The following is a 20,793-nucleotide window of genomic DNA, read 5'->3' as shown; positions in this document are numbered from 1 at the left end:
AAATTGTTTAACATTTTTCCAAATTCCTAATAATAATAATAATAATTATTATTATTATTATTATTATTATTATTATTAAATGGTATTTTTAAATATTTGTTTAATTTTTTATTATTATTATTTACATTTTATTTTATTTAAGTCAGATTTAGAATTTCTCACTTTCACTATGGTCTCAAACCTCTGGAACAAACAGGACTGAATTACTATGAGCTGTGACATAAACCTCTCTTTCCTATCAGGGAAGCATATATGGTGCTATGGACTTAGATAAAAACATTTAAACATCAGCTGACTGAAATGTGTGCAGTGTTGTGACACTAGAGACTGAGAGATAAAGCACACCCACAACACACACCACATGTTCTAGACACCTCACAGCGCATTTATGACAGCTTCACCTGACACGGAAGTTCTGTGTCAAACCACCGTCAAATCCAGGCATCCATTCCAGAGTTACAGAGTTATGGTCGACACGGAGCAGCTTCAGGTCTGATGGGGGATCGGGGTGGTCTGAGACACACACACACAGAGAAACAGAGAGAACACAAGCTCATTAAAATACAACTACTGCCTGTATCTTATTGCATTGCTCTGAGAATGTTTATTAAAGTGGAAAAGAGAGACAGAGAGAAAAAAAATTAACAGGCTACTCAACAGTCAGAAAGAAATATGTGTGTCAATAATATACTTCATTATGAGACTAGCTAATTATCTTGCTGGTTGTTTTGGAAGAGGGTGAAGGGGTCAATCCTAAATCACAAAGCAGGGAGCAAAAATCACCATCCTTGATGCTCATCAAGCCTGCATTTATTTGATCAAAAATACAGAAAAAAACTTAAAATAATAGTTTTCTATTTGAATATACTTAAAAAAAAATTTATTCCTGTGATGCAAAGCTGAATTTTCAGCATCATTACTCCAGCCTTCAGTGTCACATGTAACATCCAGTCTATCACATGATCATTTAGAAATCATTCTAATATTCTGATTTATTATGAGTGTTGGAAACAGTTCTGCTGTCTAATATATTTGATGAATAAAAGGTTAAAAAGAACTGCATTTATTCTAATAATATATATTCTAATAATATATTTTCTTTACTATCACTGTTTATCAATTTAACACATCCTTGCTGAATAAAAGTATTGATTTTATAAAAAAAAAAAAGAAAAAAAAATTGCTGACCCCAAATTACTGACCAGCAGTGTATATTGTTATTACAAAATATTTATATTTTAAAAACATAGCTTCTTTTTTTTTTTTTTTTTTTATTCATCAAAGTCTCCTAAAAAAGTATCACGTTCTGAAAAAATATTAAGCAGCAGAACTGTTTCCAACTTTGATAATGAATCATCAGTTTAGAATGATTTCTAAAGGATCATGTGATAATGATCCTAAAAATTCAGCTTTGCATCAAAGAAATAAATGATAATTTAAAGTATAATAAATTTAAAAACAATGATTTTAAATTGTAATAATATATCACAATATTAATTTTTTTTCTGTATTTTTGATCAAATAAATTCAGGCTTGATGAGCAGTAGAAACTTCTTTCAAAAACATAAAAAATAGTAATGTTTCCAAACTTTTGGTCTGTACTGTATATATATATATATACACACCTACATACATACATATATATATATATATATATATATATATATATACATATACATATACACACACACACACACACACACACATATACATATATATATTTATTTTCAGTGCTTATTGGGAACATTTATATTCATATAAATGTATAAATGTTAAACAGGCAGTGAATATACACTGTTTATGTTTTTCTTATATCATTTCAGATTTATTTATATATAAGTTATATGTATTTATGCAGCATTTTTGTATATGTGTGTATATTAGTAATTAAAGACTCATTATAGAGTCAGAATAGAAATCTAAATTATTTACAATTAAAACTTTTGATTTATTTACTTTATTTAATTTTTGTGTAAAATGTAAAGAAGTTAAATAATTTGTATTACAAAAGAGAAGGGGGGGGGGGGGGGGGTCGTAATTGTGAGAGAGAGATACCCAGATCACTCGAACCCTTTTGTTCTGTAAATTAAGGGACAGCCTGAAAAAAGCAGCTGTTGATTACCACAACTGAATAATTAATAATCACAATCGCTGCTCAGGTCGAGAAAATCTAAATCTCATTGCTGAGCAGAAATCTCTTTCATGGTTCTGCTCATCTTCTTTGTGTGCGCTTATGAGTTGGAGATAAGAAATGTGACACCCAGACGCGTCTGTTTGTTTTCATTTATTACATTTTTATTTATTCATACATGTATGCTAATTCACGTCCACCTTTCAATAAGGGTCAAGAGAAGGTGACCTGGCCAGTCAGGTGAAGCTGACCGCTCCAGCTTGGCACTGAAATGCTCACTTCCTGTTTGTACGTACTGGTGCTGAGGAGCTGGATGTCTAGAGAGTCCGCTCCCATGCTGTTGTGGGCGGTGCAGGTGAAGATGGCGTAGTCCAGCGCTGCGCTCACGTTTATGACTGTCAGAATGCTGGTGTGTACGGTCCCTGCCACCTCCATCTTCTCCTCGTACCTGTAAAATAAAGTCACCAAAACACTAATATGAGATATTCACTACTGAAACACAATCGAAACAGATTCGCATTTGCCATTTCCTGAAGGAACTGAAAATCAGCAAAGCAACAAATCTGTAACTATATAGTTATTTAGAAAGAAAAGTATGTGCACACTTCAGTATGCAAACTAAAAAGAAGCTCTATCTATCCATATATCTATCTGGCTATCTAAATAATTTTGTGTAATCTTTGATACTAATAAAAAAAAAAAAAAAAATACAGATTAATACATTTATTCAGCATGGAGGCATTAAATTGAGAAAAAAATAACAGTAAAGACATTTCTATTGTTTCAAAAGTTTCTATTTCAAATAAATGCTGCAGCAAAACAAAATTCAACATTAATAAAGTCTCTTGAGCAGCATATCGGTCTATTAGAATGAATTCTGAAGGATGTTGTGACACTGAAGACTGAAGTAATGGTGCTGAAAATTCAGTTTTTATCACAGGAATAAATTGTATTAAACCAAAAAAAAAACCAAAAAAAAAAAACAGGTTTTTTAAATTGTAATAACATTTCACCATATTACTGTTCTAATGTATTTTGATCAAATAAATGCAGCCTTGGTAATGATCATATTAGAGACTTCTTTCAAAAACATTAAACATTCTTAATTATTCCATTCTTTTTGTATTTAATTGAATTGAATACACTTGAAAAGAGTATTATATATATATATATATATATATATATATATATATATATATATATATATATATATATATATATATATATATATATATATATTTACACAGATACAGATTTATATAAATATATTTTATTAATATATTTAATATATTAATAATTTACATTTTGTGACAGATGGTTAGCATATCTAAAGCGGAATTTAAACATTAAGTAAAAGTATGACAAGAGTCTTTCTTAAGTGGTTAAACTGAAACAATAATAAAAATAATAAAATAAAATATAAAAAAAAAACTTGTGGAGAAGAATACAAACAATGTTTGATGACTATCAATAACACAATGCACCCTGCAAGCTCTAACAAACACCATCATTACAAGCCCTAAAACACATGAAACAAACACATGCACACATACTTAAACTTTAGACACTATCATTACACATTCCACACACACACACACACACACACACACACACACACACACACACACACACACACACAGGTATGTGATCATGGCTGCTGCACATGCAAAAAACTCTCTTTCTCTCTTGAAAAACACACACAGTGCTAATAGAGCTATCGAATTGGAACTGCTCATTGATTTATACTCCTTTTAAATTAAGCAAATTATAATCATATATACTCAAATTATAACTCTGGATTATCTTTTTAAGAGGTGTATAAAGACATTTTTTTTAAATAGGACATTTCCAAATGGACATAGCTTCAACAAACCAAAGCACATGCAGTAGAGCATGATAACCCATGCTAGATGAAGCTACCATTGACAAGAGTGGATCACCTGGGGTTGCCGAGGTCTAAAGGGAATCCATTTTTTGCCCAGGTGAATTGGACACGAGGAACGCCTTGTGCCTGACAAACCACATTTGCATCGCTGCTGCCGTCCCCTCGGCTGGCCACCTTCCTCCACTGCGGCCCCTTCTGAAGCTCTGGAGCAACTGCAGAAACATAAAACAAGTGTTTAAAAGACCGGAGCTCATTTACAGGCTGAGACCAGATCCCTTATCATCAGTGCATTTTTTATTGAATAGAGTACAGTACTGTTTTTGGTGTATGAAATAAGTATTTTCTGAAATAAGTCTCTTATGATCACCAAGGCTGCATTTATTTGAATAAAAACTACAATGACAACTGCAACACTGTGAAATATTACTACAATTTAAAATAACTGTTTTCAATATTAATTTATTAAAATATAATTTATTCCTATGATGCAAAGCTGAATTTTATTAGCACAATTATTCCAGTCTTCAGTGTCACATGTTTTTTTCAGAAATCATTCTGATATGACGATTTGCTGCTCAACAAACATTTCTCATTATTATCAATGTGAAAAAAGTATCATTTGATCTTTTTTTTTGTTTTTTTTGTGCAAACGTGACATTTCTTCAGGACTCTCTGATGAATAAAGAGAGTTCAATCTAACAACATTTATTTGAAGTAGATTTATGTGTTACCTTATACATGTCTTTACTACCACCTCAGATAAACTAAATGTGTCTTTGCTGATTAAAAGAAGTACTTTTGACTGGAAGTGTTTATTTTGTTATCATTTTGTTAGAGATTATGGTTTGAGTTACTACTGAATACAACTGCAGTCTGTTTAATCTTCACATAAATATCCTTAAAATTGTTAGTATTTAAACATATCATATTCATTATTTTGAATCAAGTTTCACTCAAACTAAAAGGACCTCTAATCTAAATGATCTAATTTCTCAAAAGAAAAGTCCAGACTTACTGGTTAATATGTCTTTTAACACAGTTTTGCTATGTATATTGTGACTAGCAGTACTCACAGCGTACGATGAGTTGTCCTTCCACACTGCCAGGAGGCGATACGCCGTTGTCCGCTGTACACTTGTAAAAACCTGCCCGGTCACGGGTCACCTCATAAATAGTTAACAAACCAGTGCCTTCATCTTCACTCTCCTCTCCCAGGTCATCGACTTCCCCATCACCCTAAATGCAAAACACACACACACCTGTAGAACTCATAGAAAAGCCACAAACTCACAAACAAACAGGTAAAAGAATCCCAGATACTGACTAAGATCGTGGGACACTATAGATGCAGAAATGGTCGGAAACGGCCCCTAACGCTGAGAAATGTGGCCTTTAGAAAGGAAGCTTTAATGAAAGCTATTTTTCTCCATTTAGGCCAGGAATATGAAACATAAAGGTGAGACATTGTTGTAGTTAGAAGGGTGAAATATAGCACCTTTGCTACAGGGTAGCTGTGACATGCTTAGAGAAGAGAAGTCGGAGAGAAAGAGGGAGTTAGAGACAAGGAGGAGAGATGCGAGAGATAAATAGAGGTGATAAAAAGAGAGAAAACTGAGGACAATATTGTGGGGAAAGGATGAGAAGAAGCAAAAGAGAAAGCGGGGAGAAAGCAAAACAGAAATGAGAAAGACATCGCTCACCATCCACTTCCAGGAAAACATACTGTAGGTGATGGGGTTGGCATCAGCGATACACAGTAAGTCAGCAGTGTCTCCCAAGTTCACATACACAGGATCAGACTTCATACGCACAGTAGGGGCATCTGGAGGTCAAACAAAAATAACATCAAAATAAGATAAGCATTTATTGTATTGTATTTTATAATGTATATTACAATTATTTTTATAATATAAAAATGTAGAAATAATTCTATAATGCATAAATAATAATTTTTAATAGTGATTAAATCATTTATTATAGAGGATTACGAATTCAAATTTTCTTTATTTCACATTTTCAGCTTTCATTTTAGTTTTAGTCATTTTATGTGCTTTGTCATTATTAAGTTCCTCTTCGGGAACTCGAGCTGCGTCGAGAACGATTGGGGAACGCCCCCAGTGTGACGTCTCTGAATCATGTGTGTAATCAGTCCAATGGATGGGCGAGACCAGCCGGCACCAGCCTTCTGTCTTCAGCAAGCGCTCTCTGTGTGTGTGTACTGTTCAAAGAAATTGTATGTTTGTGAGTCTTATTTAGTGTTGTTTGTCGTCCCCCAAAAGCATGCCAAAAGCACCCTCCAAGACCAAAATGCCCCGGGTTGAACAGACGCTATCTGCCTCCCGGCGCGGCCATCGTCATTAAGGCTCCTGCGCTGCCCTCCAAGCCGCTGCGTACAACATCAGCGCTGGTGGGCAAGGGGTACTCGGCAGCGAGTCAGGCTGGTGCGTGTCTGCACACCATGTCGGTGTTACAGGCGTACCAAGCCGATCTGCTGAAAGATTTAGATGAGCAAGAACACGTGAGATCTGAGGATATCACGGAGCTCATGAGGACTGCTGATTTGTCTCTCCGCGCTACCAAAGAGACCGCTCGTGCTATTGGGCGGTCCATGGCAGCAATGGTAGCAGCATTTTTTTTTTGTGGCTCACCCTGTCCGACATTAGAGAAAAGGACAGGGTTTGTCTCATGGACGCCCCGCTTGTGTCCTCGGGCCTGTTCGGCGATGCTGTTAATTCTGTCGTCGACAGGTACCAGGAGGCTCACAAGCAGGCGGCGGCGTTCCAGCGGTTCCTCCCACGTCACTCTCTAAATCCGGAGGCTGCCGGGCGGGGGCAGCCTCCACCGAGTACCAGCACCTCATACAGGGAGCCACAAAAACAGAGCGTTGCCTCTGGGTCGGGGGTTTCTAAGTCTAAGCCGGATCTGCGGACCGTACTTAAGGCTAAGAGGTCTTCGGCCAATAAGCCCTGACGCCACTGGCCCGGGGCTTATGAGGGCAGTCCCCTATGAGGTGCAGCGGGTTACACCGCATTACACGGTGTCCGTCTCGCCTCAGTGCCCTCAGGAGATCGTTCTGGCAACCCTGCCGGAGTTACAGGGCGCAGCGGTCTCCCGAGAGCACCACGCCCAGTTACCTCCTGGAAACGTAGAGGTGCTGAGTGGCTCGCCGCCTCCGCGGAGGTCTCTAGAACGGTTAGTTCGGTTGTCTCCTGCCGGTCCGCCTTTACAAGGCACTGAGCTAGCTGTTCTGATTACACCAGAGGTCAGTTTCGAGAGACTGACTCCCTTAGTAGATTATTTAGCAGCGTGGAAACTACTGCCAAATGTGTCTCAATGGGTCCTGCACACTGTAGAAAGAGGCTACACAATTCAGTTTGGATCTCCTCCGCCTTGATTCAACGGGCTTTCACCCACGCTGGTGGGTTCCGAGCAGGCTCTGGTTATGGAACAGGAAGTGCATGCTCTCCTGAGGAAGGAGGCCATTGAGGTGGTCCCTCCTCACGACAGAGAGTCAGGGTTCTACAGCCTGTACTTCATTGTTTCAAAGAAGGATGGGGGGTTGCGTCCCATTTTAGATCTGCGTTTATAGAACCGCTCAGTCAAGCGACTGAAGTTCAGGATGCTCACACTCAAACAGGTTGTGTCTCAGATCAGGTCCGAGGACTGGTTTGTCACGATAGATCTAAAAGATGCATATTTCCATATCTCCATCCTTCCCCTACAGAGGAAGTTTCTGAGGTTTGCTTTCGGGGGCGAAGCGTACCCAATATCGAGTACTTCCCTTTGGCCTTGCACTCTCACCCCGCACTTTCACGAAGTGTGTGGATGCAGCCCTGGCTCCACTATGACTCCAGGGCATCCGCATACTGAACTATATCGACGATTGGTTGATTTTAGCTCAATCAGAGCAGATGGCGGTTTGGCATCGAGATGTCGTTCTCGCCCACATGAGAGAGCTGGGGCTAAGACTGAACGCCAAGAAAAGTGTGCTTTCTCCAGTACAGAAAATCACTTATCTGGGCGTAGTTCGGGATTCGACTGCGATGCAGGCACGCATGTCACCTGCTCGGATCAAGTCGATCCTCTTTGCAGTCGCGAGAGTGAGAGAAGGTCAGTCACTCACTGTCAAGCAGTTTCAAAAACTGCTGGGTCTGATGGCAGCTGCGGCCAACGTGATACCTATTGGCCTGCTGTACATGAGACCCCTACAGTGGTGGCTCAAGACCAAGGGTTTCTTCCAGAGGGGAAACCCACTTCGCATGATCAAGGTCACATGGCGCTGCCTACGTGCCTTGGATCTGTGGAGGAAGCCTTGGTTCTTGTCTCAGGGCCCGGTGCTGGGAGCTCTTGCCGCCGTGTGATGCTAGCGACAGACGCGTCATGAGTGGCCACCCTGCCCGCGGTCTGTGGAGTGGTCACCATCTGACATGGCACATGAACTGCCTGGAAATGCTGGCCGTGCTGCGTGCACTTCGTTATTTTCTCCCAGACCTAAGAGGTCACCATGTGTTGGTGCACAACGACAACACAGCCAACAATCAACCACCAAGGAGGTCTGCACTCATGCCGTCTAAGCAAACTAGCGTACCAGATCCTTGTGTGGGCCCAGGACAAATTCCTCTCCCTCAGAGTGGTTCACATTCCTGGGCATATGAATATGGGAGCAGACATCCTGTCGAGGCAGGGGCTGAGGCCCGGGGAATGGCGGCTTCACACTGAGGTGGTGAAGCAGATTTGGAGAGTTTTTGGCCAGGCTCAGGTGGACCTGTTTGCGACTCAAGTGACATCGCACTGTCCCCTCTGTTTCTCTCTGACTCATCCAGCTCCACTGGGGCTGGACGCTATGGTACAGACGTGGCCGAGGCTTCGTCTGTATGCCTTTCCCCCGATTGCTCTGCTCCCGGGAGTTCTGGAGAGAGTGTGCCGGGACAGAGTCCGGCTGCTGTTAGTAGCCCTGTTCTGGCCGGGTCGAGTATAGTTCTCGGACCTGATTTTCCTCCTAGATGGCTCTCCCTGGGAGATTCCCATCAGAAGGGATCTCCTCTCACAGGCGGAGGGCACCATAGTTCACCCCCGCCCGGAGCTGTGGAAGTTATGGGTGTGGCCCCTGAGGGGGCACAACTCGTAGCTTCCGGTCTCTCAACTGAGGTTGTTGAGACCATCCTCCAATCCAGAGCTCCATCTACGAGGAAACTGTATGCCTTGAGGTGGAAACTTTTCACTTCTCGGAGCGGAGACCGCCAGCTCGATCCAGTTAACTGCCCGATTGGTACAGTGCTGGAGTTCCTGCAGGCCCGTTTCTCCGCAGGGTTGACCCACTCCGCAGACACCCCCTTGTTACACGTTTCCTCCGCGGTGCGCTGAGGCTGAGGCCTCCAGTACGTTCTCGTGTCCCCACGTGGGACCTGGCTGTGGTGTTAGAAGCTCTCTGTAGGCCGCCCTTCGAGCCTATTGAGGAGATCTCCGATCGCCTTCTCTCTGTCAAGACTGTCTTCATGTTGGCGATTTCTTCTCTTAAGAGAGTTGGGGACCTACAGGCCCTCTCCGTGGCTCCTTCTTATATAGACTTTGCGCCCGTTCTGGCTAAAGCTTTCATTTACCCTTGTGCGGGCTATGTCCCTAAGGTTCCCCCCTCTACACCACGGCCTGTCATACTCCAGGCCTTCAGTCCTCCTCCCTTCAGGGAGCCAGACAAGAAGAAGCTTAATTGTATGTGTCCAGTGCGAGCATTGGACACATACGTCCACAGAGCTGCCCTGTGGAGAAGGGCGGACCAGTTGTTTGTCTGTTATGGTCCCCCTAAGAGAGGTCTTCCTGCTACTTAACAGACCCTCAGCCGGTGGATAGTAGATGCTATTTCTCTTGCATATGAGTCCTCTGACCACCCCACTCCCCTGGGGGTCAAGGCTCAATCCACTAGAAGTGTGGCAGCCTCCAAGGCCTTCCTTGCAGGTGTCTCTATGCGTGACATCTGCAAGGCTGCGGGGTGGTCCACGCCTTTGACCTTTGTAAGATTTTACAGTCTAGATTTACGAGCTGCTCCAGGCCCCTCTGTTCTCTTGTCCTAGCTGTGCAGTTTCCCACACTGGCAGAGGTTTGTAAGTCTGGCAGCGTGGGCATTCTCGTTCCCCAATCGTTCTCGACGCAGCTCGAGTTCCTGAAGAGGAACGTCTAAGGTTACGTTTGTAACCCTGGTTCCTCGAAAGAACGAGACGATGCGTCCCAGTGCCACACTTTTGGCATCTCTGGCCAGCGCTTGCTTCATCCTTTGAGGCTGGTGCCGGCTGCGCTTCTCCTGCTTTTATGCTTCCTGGTCTCTGATGTCACCCGCCTATGACGTCTCGCCCATCCATTGGACTGATTACACACATGATTCAGAGACGTCACTCTGGGGGCGTTCCCCAATCGTTCTCGACGCAGCGTCTCGTTCCTTCGAGGAACCAGGGTTACATACGTAACCTTAGATGATTATTATATTTAAATTTAGCTTTAGTTTTCTAAATTTTGGCAAACTTATTTTATTTGGCATGGGATTTTTTTTTCAATTCGATTTAGAATTTTCTTTATTTCACATTTTCAGCTTTCATTTAAGTTTTAGTAATCTTATGTGTTTTTGTTATTATTATTATTATTATATTTCAATTTAGCTTTAGTTTTCTACATTTTGGCAAACTTATTTTATTTGGCATGGGAATTTGTTTTCTTCTTATATTTATAATAACATTTAGCTTTATTTCAATTTACGAAAATATTTTTTCTATTGTTTCAGTTTTAGTTAATAACATAGTGATATGTTTATGAATAAATATAAACGTCTCTAGGTTACGTATGTAACCCTAGTTCCTCGAGGGAACGAGACGCTGCATCAAACAACGCTTTGGGGAACGCGTTAAGCATGAGCGACTCTGAATATCATATCCAATCTGTCTTATAGAAGAGCGTGACGTCACAGGCGGGGTGACGTAAACGACCAGGAAGCTATAAAGGCACAAGCCGCACAGCTGGCTTCAGCTTCAAGTACCAGCAAGTGCCGGCAGGGGTGCCAGGAGTATGGCCTCGAGACGCAGCGTCTCGTTCCCTTGAGAAACTAGGGTTACATACGTAACCTAGAGACGCTGCCAGACTACCAAACCCCTGCCTAGTGTGTATCTGAAGAGCACAGCTTAGGACGAGAGGACTGAAGTGCCTGGCATGTCTAAGCCATAGAATCTTGCAAAAGTAGAAGGCGTGGACCACCCCGCATCATTGCAGATGTCCAGCATGGACGCACCTGCTAGAAAGGCCTTGGAGGCCGCCATACCCCGAGTAGAGTGAGCCTTGGCTCCCGACAGCGGGGGACGACCAGAGGACTCATAGGTGGCGTTAATAGCCTCGACTATCCAACGACTAATAGTCTGCTTAGAAGCAGGAAACCCCTCTTGAGGCTCCCGAAAGGGAGGAGGACAGAAGGCCTGCAGTACTACAGGTCTTGGTGTGACAGAGGGAACCTTAGGAACATATCCCGCTTGAGGGTATATGAACGCTTTGGTCATGCCAGGTGCAAAATCAAGATAAGTAAGGGCCACTGAAAGGGCCTGCAGATCTCCTACCCTCCTCAGAGAGGTAATAGCCAACAGAAAGGCGGTTTTAAGCGTCAGATGTCATCTGAAATATCTTGAATAGGTTCAAACGGGGGTTTGCACATTGCCTCTAACACCACAACCAAGTCCCATGGGGGAATACGGGACCGTACTGGAGGTCTCAGCCTCAGTGCACCGCGGAGGAAACGTGTAACTAATGGGTGTCTTCCCAAGGACTGGCCATCGAGAAGGGCGTGGTAGGGCGTGGTAGGAAGCAATGGCCGCCACGTAAACCTTCAACGTGGAGTGGGTCAACCCTGCAGAGAGCCTAGTCTGTAGGAACTCCAGAACTGTACCAACTGGGCAGTTTGCTGGGTCTAGCTGGCGGTCTCTGCACCATGAGGTGAAGAGTTTCCACCTCAAGGCATACAGTTTCCTCGTTGAGGGAGCTCTGGATTGGAGAAGGGTCTCAACAACCTCGGTTGAGAGACCAGCTGCTAATAGTTGTGCCCCCTAAGGGGCCAATCCACAGCTTCCACAACTCCGGGCGAGGGTGTATTATCCTTTCCTGCGCCTGTGAGAGTAGGTCTGTCCTGATCGGTATCTCCCATGGAGAGCCGTCGAGGAGCGAGACCAGGTCTGCGAACCATACTCGGCCCGGCCAGAATGAGGCCACTAATAACAGACGGACCCCGTCCCGGCGTACTCTCGCCAGAACTCCCGGGAGCAGAGCAATAGGGGGAAAGGCGTACAGACGAAGCCTCAGCCAGGTCTGTACCATAGCGTCCAGTCCCAGAGGAGCTGGATGAACTAGAGAGAACCAAAGGGGACATTGTGATTGTCTCTTGAGTCGCAAAAAGGTTTACTTGAGCCCTGCCAAAAACTCTCCATATCTGCTTCACCACCTCGGGGTGAAGACTCCATTCCCCGGGCCTCGGCCCCTGCCTCGACAGTATGTCTGCTCCCACATTTAGTTTCCCAGGAATATATACTGCTCTTAACGAGAGGAGTTTGCTCTGGGACCACACAAGGATATGGTGCGCCAGCTTGTACAAGGGGCGCGAACGCAGACCTCCCTGGTGGTTGATGTAAGAGACCACCGATGTGTTGTCGATGCGCACCAACACATGGTGACCCCTTAGGTCTGGGAGAAAGTGCTTCAGTGCACGATAAACTGCTAGCATTTCTAGACAATTGATATGCCATGTCTGATGGCGACCACTCCACAGACCACGGGCAGGGTGGCCACTCATGACTGCACCCCAGCCAGTGAGGGATGCATACGTCGCTAGAATTACACAGCGACAAGGAGCTCCCAGCACCGGGCCCTGATTCAAGAACCAAGGTTTCTTCCACATGTCTAAGGCACGGAGGCAGCGCCATGTGACCTTGATAGTTCGAAGTGGATTGCCCCTCGGGGAAAATCCCTTGGTATTGAGCCACTACTGTAGGGGCTGTAGGCCAAGAGGTATCACGTTGGACGCAGCTGCCATCAAACCCAACAATCTCTGAAATTGTTTGACAGTGAGTGACTGGCCTTCTTTGACTCTCTCGACTGAGATGAGGATTGACTCGATACGAGCAGGGGACAATCGTGCCTGCATCGCGGTCGAATCCCATACTACGCCTAGATAGGTGGTTCTCTGATCTGGAGAAAGTACACTCTTCTTGGCGTTCAGTCTCAACCCAGCTCCCCCATATGTGCGAGAACGACATCTCGATGCCGAGCCGCAACCTGCTCTGACTGAGCTAAAATCAACCAATAGTTGAGAATGCGGATGCCCTGCATGCGCAGGGGAACCAGAGCCGCGTCTACACATTTTGTGAACGTGCGGGGTGAGAGTGCAAGGCCGAAGGGAAGTACTCGATATTGGTAGGCTTCGCTCCCGAAAGCGAACCTCAGAAACTTGGACATGTGGAAGTATGCCTCTTTGAGATCTATTGTGACAGACCAGTCCTCGGACCTGATCTGACCTACAACATGCTTGATCGTGAGCATTTTGAACTTCAATCTCATAACTGAACGATTTAAGACCCTCAAATCTATAATCGGACGCAACCCCCCATCCTTCTTTGGAACTGTGAAATACCGGCTGTAGAACCCAGACTCCCTGTCTTGAGGAGGGACCACCTCGATGGCCTCCTTTTCTAATAGGGTTTTCACTTCCTGTTCCATAACCAGACCCTGCCTGGGGCCGACTATCGTCGGAATGACCCCGTTGAATATCAGCGGTACAGAGGCGACCTGAATACGGTAGCTTTTTCTACTTTGTGCAGGACCCATTGAGATACATTTGGCAGTAGTTTCCACGCTGCTAAATAATCTACTAAGGGAATCAGTCTCTTGAGACTGACCTCTGGTGTAAGAGGCCCCTGCAGGGGCAGCGAGCATCTCAGCCCCGCTACGTGCACGGGCGGAAAATACTGAGAACTAAGCTCGCTGGGGACCGCTGTGCCCAGGAACACTGGCAGGGTTGGCAGACCGGCCCCCAAAGGGCGCTGAGGTGAGACGGGCACAGTGTAATGCGGTATACGCCGCTCTACCCCAGTAGGGGCCGCCCTCTGCAGTCGTGACCCAAACGTGTCAGGACTTCTTAACCGAGGGCCTCACAGCCTGAAGTAGGGGGAACGCGGGCGGCAACGCTCTGACTATAGACTGAGAGGGCTGCTCCCGCCCAGCAGCCCCTCCAGTATATATAATTTCTCAGAGTGAGATAAATGTCATTATATTCCTCAGAATGTAATGCAAACAAACAATCAGGCTAGTATACACAATCTGCCTTGTTGGTATAATTCATATCTAACTTCTCATAGTCAGATAGATACTGAATTTAATTCCTCAGAATTAATGCAGTTAACCAATCGGACGAGAAAAGACGGTCTGGTTTTGGTAAGATTTACATCAAAACTGAAAATGATGTAATACACGCGTTGCCTCGGCAACACGCTAGCCGCTTAGACACACAAACACTATTAACCTCCTCGGAGATAAGTAGCTGCAGCTGCGAGTTCACAGAGGGGGAAGGAACCGCTGTGCGTGCTTCCGAACCTCGAGAATGAACTCTAAATCTAGGGAATACGGGTGGAGATAGGCAGAGCCGTCTTCGTCCCGTCCTTAGATATGCGAGAAGCACAGTCAGCCCCCTTATTTTCTCCCGAGAGCTGACTGCGTGAGCTGCGCTCCTCATTAAAGGGTCATGAAACCCCCCTATTTCAGCGCAAGTCTAGCTCACACTGTTTTTGAAAAATGCAACTGAAATGGGCGTGGATGGCTGTGAGAAGGGGAGGGGAGTGTGGATGTGGTATTGCACGGCAGGGATAACTGTTATTGCATATCATTACAAATGTGTCGTAAAACGTAAGCAAAAAAAGTTTTTTTTTAAAAAGCTGGCAATACACTGACACTATTTCTGTCATTTCAAAAGTAACTGAACGCCCTGTCATCAAATTCTATTGAATAAAACATATTAAATGTACATATTAATTATAATGTCATTATAAACAACTATATACTTTATATACACACTATAAATTAATATATTTGCAAATAATAGATTTCCGATTAAAAAAAAATTCCGTGCCTAGATCGACGCGCCACCTGAACAACAATAGTAAAGATGGACAGCGACATAGAAATATACAGTCACGGCAGCGCGCAGGGTTCTGTGGAGGTGGAGGACTTCTCGAGAGGCGAAGCTCTCTCGAGAAAAATGTTTGCTGCATATATATAAATTAGATGTGTCCGTTGTGGATGGCCAACCAGCCGCACGGAGCCAGACTCTAGCCCTGGCAGCATCGCGGGGAAAGCTATGCAATGCGCTTGAACTTTTGCACCACGCATACAAACACTTGCGTCCCATGATCGCCTCTCTCATCGACTACGCAATATCACAGTTTGTTTGACAGGTCTATCATTGAAAAGATCCATGTGGTATCATGATTAATTCAGTGAAATGTCTTCTCATTGGATATGAAGGCTCAGCCTCATTAATAATTATGAGAGAACGATGAGTCATCACTGTATGATCCGTACAGAAAAACGTCACATCCTGTGACGTAGACTTGATGAAGATTTCAAACCCGGAAGACGAAAATAGCTGATACAAACTCAAATTTAACCATTTATATTCTATTATTAAATTTTACAGATTATAACATTGTCTTCTATGGTGTTAAACACACCTACCTCTGTTAAAATCTCAGAAAAATTGGTTTAGGGTTTCATGACCCTTTAATGCTGCTCGCGTTGCCTCGGCAACACGCGAGCCGCTTAGTCACACAAACAATATTAATCTCCTCAGAGATAAGTAGCTGCAGCTGCGAGTTCACAGACGGGGAAGGAACTGCTGCGTGTGCTTCCGAACCTCGTGAATGAACTCTGAATCTAGGGAATACGGGTGGAGATAGGCAGAGCCGTCTTCGCCCCATACATATGCGAGAATCACAGTCAGCCCCCTTATTTTTTTTTTTCGAGAGCTGACTGCGAGAGCTGACTGCGAGAGCTGCGTTCCTCATTAATGCTGCTCGTTATACAGTTATCTGTTTGTCTGTGCAACTGATGTTAATGCAGTTTATGTTTGTGCAACTGCGAGCTCATCGACGCCCTCCGTTTCAATCTCCTCGGAGAAAAAAAGTCGGTGCGTCACGGCCTCGGCGAAAGCGGGACCGACACCGTGAGGAACGCTGGCGAAGATTCCCCCTCGAGAGAGTCCTCCGGGATCGAAGCGTCCACACTGGCTTGTACCAGTGCAGGCAGTCGGCTCCCTCAAGAGCCGAAACAGCGTGCCTCGATCCCAGGTAGACCGCTCACAGACCGTGTATTCCCACTCCTGATGAACACACAATCTGAAACGCGATCTGGATTCGCCTTTCAGATGTCTTGTCTTAGCTTTGCTCTTTGACTATCGCTTACTCTTTGAGGAGCTAATAGTGACAAACAACAATAAATAAGACTGACAAGACAGAATGACATGCACACACAGAGCGCTTGCTGAAATACGTGAAGCTGAAGCCAGCTGCACGGCTTGTGTCTTTATTTATTTATTTATTTTTTATTATTATTTTTTTTTTATCTTTTATTGAAGGCTTCCTGGTCACCCCGCCCGTGACGTCACGCTCTTCTATAAGACAGATTGGATATGATATTCAGAGTCGCTCACGCTAAACGCGTTCCCCAAAGCGTTGTTTGACGCAGCTCGAGTTCCTGAAGAGAAACTCAATATACTATTTAATATCAAAATAAAACAAAATTTTAATCAAAATGTTTAACAACATTTTAATAAATCTGCACTTGCTAAATAACAAACATTCTATTTATAAAATATCAAAATAAAATCTAAAATGATTTAACTACAGTACAGACCAAAAGTTTGGAAACATTACTATTTTTAATGTTTTTGAAAGAAGTTTCTTCTGCTCATCAAGCCTGCATTTATTTTGATCAAAAATACAGAAAAAACAGTAATATTGTGAAATATTATTACAGCTTAAAATAATAGTTTTCTATTTGAATATACTTAAAAAAAATATTCCTGTTATGCAAAGCTGAATTTTCAGCATCATTACTCCAACCTTCAGTGTCACATGTAACATCCAGTCTATCACATGATCATTTAGAAATCATTCTAATATTCTGATTTATTATGAGTGTTGGAAACAGTTCTGCTGTCTAATATATTTGATGAATAAAAGGTTAAAAAGAACTGCATTTATTCAAAATAAAAAAAAACATTTCTAATAATATATATTCTAATAATATATTTTCTTTACTATCACTTTTTATCAGTTTAACACATCCTTGCTGAATAAAAGTATTGATTTTATTTAAAAAAAAAGAAAAAAAAATACTGACCCCAAATTACTGACCAGTAGTGTATATTGTTATTACAAAATATTTATATTTTAAAAACATAGCTTCTTCTTTTTTTTTCTTTACTTTTTATTCATCAAAGTATCCTAAAAAAGTATCACATGTTCTGAAAAAATATTAAGCAGCAGAACTGTTTCCAACTTTGATAATGAATCATCATATTAGAATGATTTCTAAAGGATCAGGTGATAATGATCCTAAAAATTCAGCTTTGCATCACAGAAATAAATTATAATTTAAAGTATAATAAATGTAAAAACAATTATTTTAAATTGAAATAATATATCACAATATTAAAAATTTTTCTGTATTTTTGATCAAATAAATGCAGGCTTGATGAGCAGAAGAAACTTCTTTCAAAAACATTAAAAATAGTAATGTTTCCAAACTTTTGGTCTGTACTGTACATTATAACTATAAAACAAAAAATAAAATGGAATAAAAACGCAATTCAAAATGATAGCGTCATTTGTGTATACTTGTTCTTCATATAACGTGTGCTATACATGTAAGAATGAACATCTTACATGAAAATACTTTCGTGCTGATCATCCGTGCTGATACAATAACATAATTGCTATTCATTTGTCAATAGTAATTACATTTATAGCCATAGCCATTCATTACTATTTGGCCATTAAAGTTCTTTCTCCCATAGCTCTAATAAACCTCTATTTCAAAGACAGAAACAGAAGCACCAAATGTTACTTGTCTTTAGTGGTTTCTATTAATTCAATTCTTTATTTTATGCACTCCTACACTTCATTTATTCATCAACTCTCACAATTACAGAGAAAAAAAGAAAAGAAACATTAAAACATAACATTCATAATCTCAATGTGAATGCCTCAACACATTAAGAAGTGCAAATAAAATATTATATAAAATAAATATTTTAAACCAATCTACCTATCTATCTTATATCAAAAACATTAATATAAAAAAACTAATAAAATCAAACATGAATGAATTTATTCATAGTCAAATGATATTTTAAAACATAAATAAATAACAAAATATTTTAAAATAAAATATTGCATTTGCTATAAATAAACATATTTATAAAATATCAAAATAAAAATATAACAAAAGTAAAAAAAAATTAAAATAATGAAATATCACTGCTATGATATAAATATAAAAATAGCAAATGTAGTATAGTATAAATATATGACTATATTATAATATAAATATATAAATATTTGTTATTACAATAAATATTAAAAATGTAATTATGAAATAAAAACATCAATGCTTTGACTATAAATACAATAACTATAATTATAAAAGAAACTACATTATAACTATAAAGCCTAGAAAAAATTAAAAATTATTAAAAAAATGAAATATCACTGCTTTGACTGTCCTCACATAAAGGGAAGTAAGTTGTATTAAAAATTCCTAGAAAAGTTGACCTAAAATGATCGCCTCAGGCACGTACAGCAAACTCCTCTGCCTCATCTCCATCCCAGCCCCCAGGAGGATCATATCCTCAACCAAGTGGGCCATTACCACCAGCCTAATCTCTGGCATGTTGGCGTGTACAATCCTCCTCTGCATTGTTCCTAACGGGCAGAAAGAGGGGGGCCTACATGGAAAACAGCTCCATTGGTAAAAGCTATTCAAATGGCCCATACATAATGAATATCTAGCACTGTCAGATGCTATTGTTTGAGGACGTGAAGATCCATTAGTGCAGAAGGATTTGCAGGAACATGCAGGCCTGGATTTGAAGTAGTGCTATTATTTAATCATTAAGGAAGTGGGAGTGCTCTTTCTTTCTTTTTCTCTCCTGGTGTCCCTCTCTTTTTCTTGTATGTGTACATCTGCATGTGGGTTTGAATTGGCAAATAAATATGTGGTACAAATATTGAAAACAGCATAAATGGATTTTCCGGCACAACTTTTGTGGTCATTTGTACTGAGGAAAAAATATTTCATACTATCCCGACTGAAGACATTTTAACCTTAAAAGATGCTCCTCACAGTACTGTGAAAATGCATCCTGATTGGATTAATTAGCATTTATACATATTCAATAGTCAACATCTTCAATTCATGTGGCATGAGTTGTTAGTAAAGTTGTTGACTCTGTGTAATCATTCATGCTAATATGAGTTTGTCTCCCAACCATCCATGACTGTAAACAGTCTCAAGACCTTTTGGGTGCCTATTTTTATCACTTCAAACTGGTTAGTCCTGCCCACAGTGAAATCTCATTGGTTCCAAGTCCTGCTTTACTAAATCCTGCTTTTTATAATAAACAGTGGTGTCCAAAGGTCTGAGACCACTATTAAACACTTAAACTAACAGATTTATTTTGTCATTACACATACAAAAACATTTTTTTGTATCCAGTTTTTTTTTAGGTAAAGGTTTATTAATTTTGTTATGTTTTAGTTATTTTAGTACTTCAACTTAAACTAAACAAAAATTAGAAATACCATGGCAACTAGCTGATTTTTTTATTATTATTATTTAGTAATTAATATCAAAAAATAAAATATATTATTTTTAATATATTTTTATATTAATATACGTTTTTTAATTTTTTTATTGTATTTTTTCAATTCATATTTCAAAAGAAATAGTATTTTTATTATTATTATTATTATTATTATATTTTAATAATATTTTTATATTTGAGTTTTTGTATATTTTAAGTACCGTATTTTCCGGACTATAAGTCGCACTTTTTATTTATTGTAACAACTTATTTGTCGAAATTAATTTGACATGAACCAAGAGAAATGAACCAAGAGAAAACATTACCGTCTACAGCCGCGAGAGGGCGCTCTGGCGGCTGTAGACGGTAATGTTTTATCTTGGTTCTTGGTTCTAAATAAATGCGACTTATATATGCTTTTTTCCTCGTCATGACTTATCTTTGGACTCAGGTGCGACTTATAGTCCGAAAACTACGTTAATGCAGATTTGTTTATGGTTTTAGTTGAGGCTAATAACCCTGAATTATTCAATAATATTAAAATAATGTATATATTTTATATAAATATGCTAAATATAATGTCACTTTATTAAATTATTATTTTAAACCTCCCCTGCATGTTATGATGGTTACTTGTTTCTTACTACAATATTTAGCTTTCTGGCAGGATAAATTTGCTATTCAAAGCTTGTTACATTTCGCCTAGTCAGGATGAGTTAGATTTGAGTTCCTCACACTGTACATCCAGCTTGAGCTTTGTGCGGTTCTTCCCCTCAGCGTTGGAACACTCTATGATGTATTCGCCCCCGTCGTGCCGAGAAACGTTCACGATTTCCAGGGTCCAGTCATCGAAGTGATAACGAGGATCTCTTTCTGTCACAAACATACAGACGTGACACAACC

The 20,793-nt window shown here is 41.0% G+C and overlaps 1 protein-coding gene across 1 annotated transcript in view; it reads right to left on the bottom strand.

Moving 5' to 3' along the window:
• nphs1 (NPHS1 adhesion molecule, nephrin) overlaps positions 1–20,793 on the bottom strand; it is a 58,560-nt gene that overhangs the window by 9,202 nt on the left and 28,565 nt on the right. Inside the window, exons 15-20 of the mRNA XM_059533553.1 lie at positions 20,626–20,763; positions 5,717–5,838; positions 5,090–5,252; positions 4,072–4,228; positions 2,428–2,579; positions 402–513 (exon numbers count right to left, since the gene is read on the bottom strand). Coding sequence (XP_059389536.1) covers positions 402–513; positions 2,428–2,579; positions 4,072–4,228; positions 5,090–5,252; positions 5,717–5,838; positions 20,626–20,763 — 844 coding nt within the window. The remainder of the gene's footprint in view (positions 1–401; positions 514–2,427; positions 2,580–4,071; positions 4,229–5,089; positions 5,253–5,716; positions 5,839–20,625; positions 20,764–20,793) is intronic.

The sequence above is a fragment of the Carassius carassius genome, chromosome 41 (assembly GCF_963082965.1).
Source record: "Carassius carassius chromosome 41, fCarCar2.1, whole genome shotgun sequence".
Taxonomy (NCBI): Eukaryota; Metazoa; Chordata; class Actinopteri; order Cypriniformes; family Cyprinidae; genus Carassius; species Carassius carassius.
This window is presented reverse-complemented; position numbering and strand designations above follow the sequence as displayed.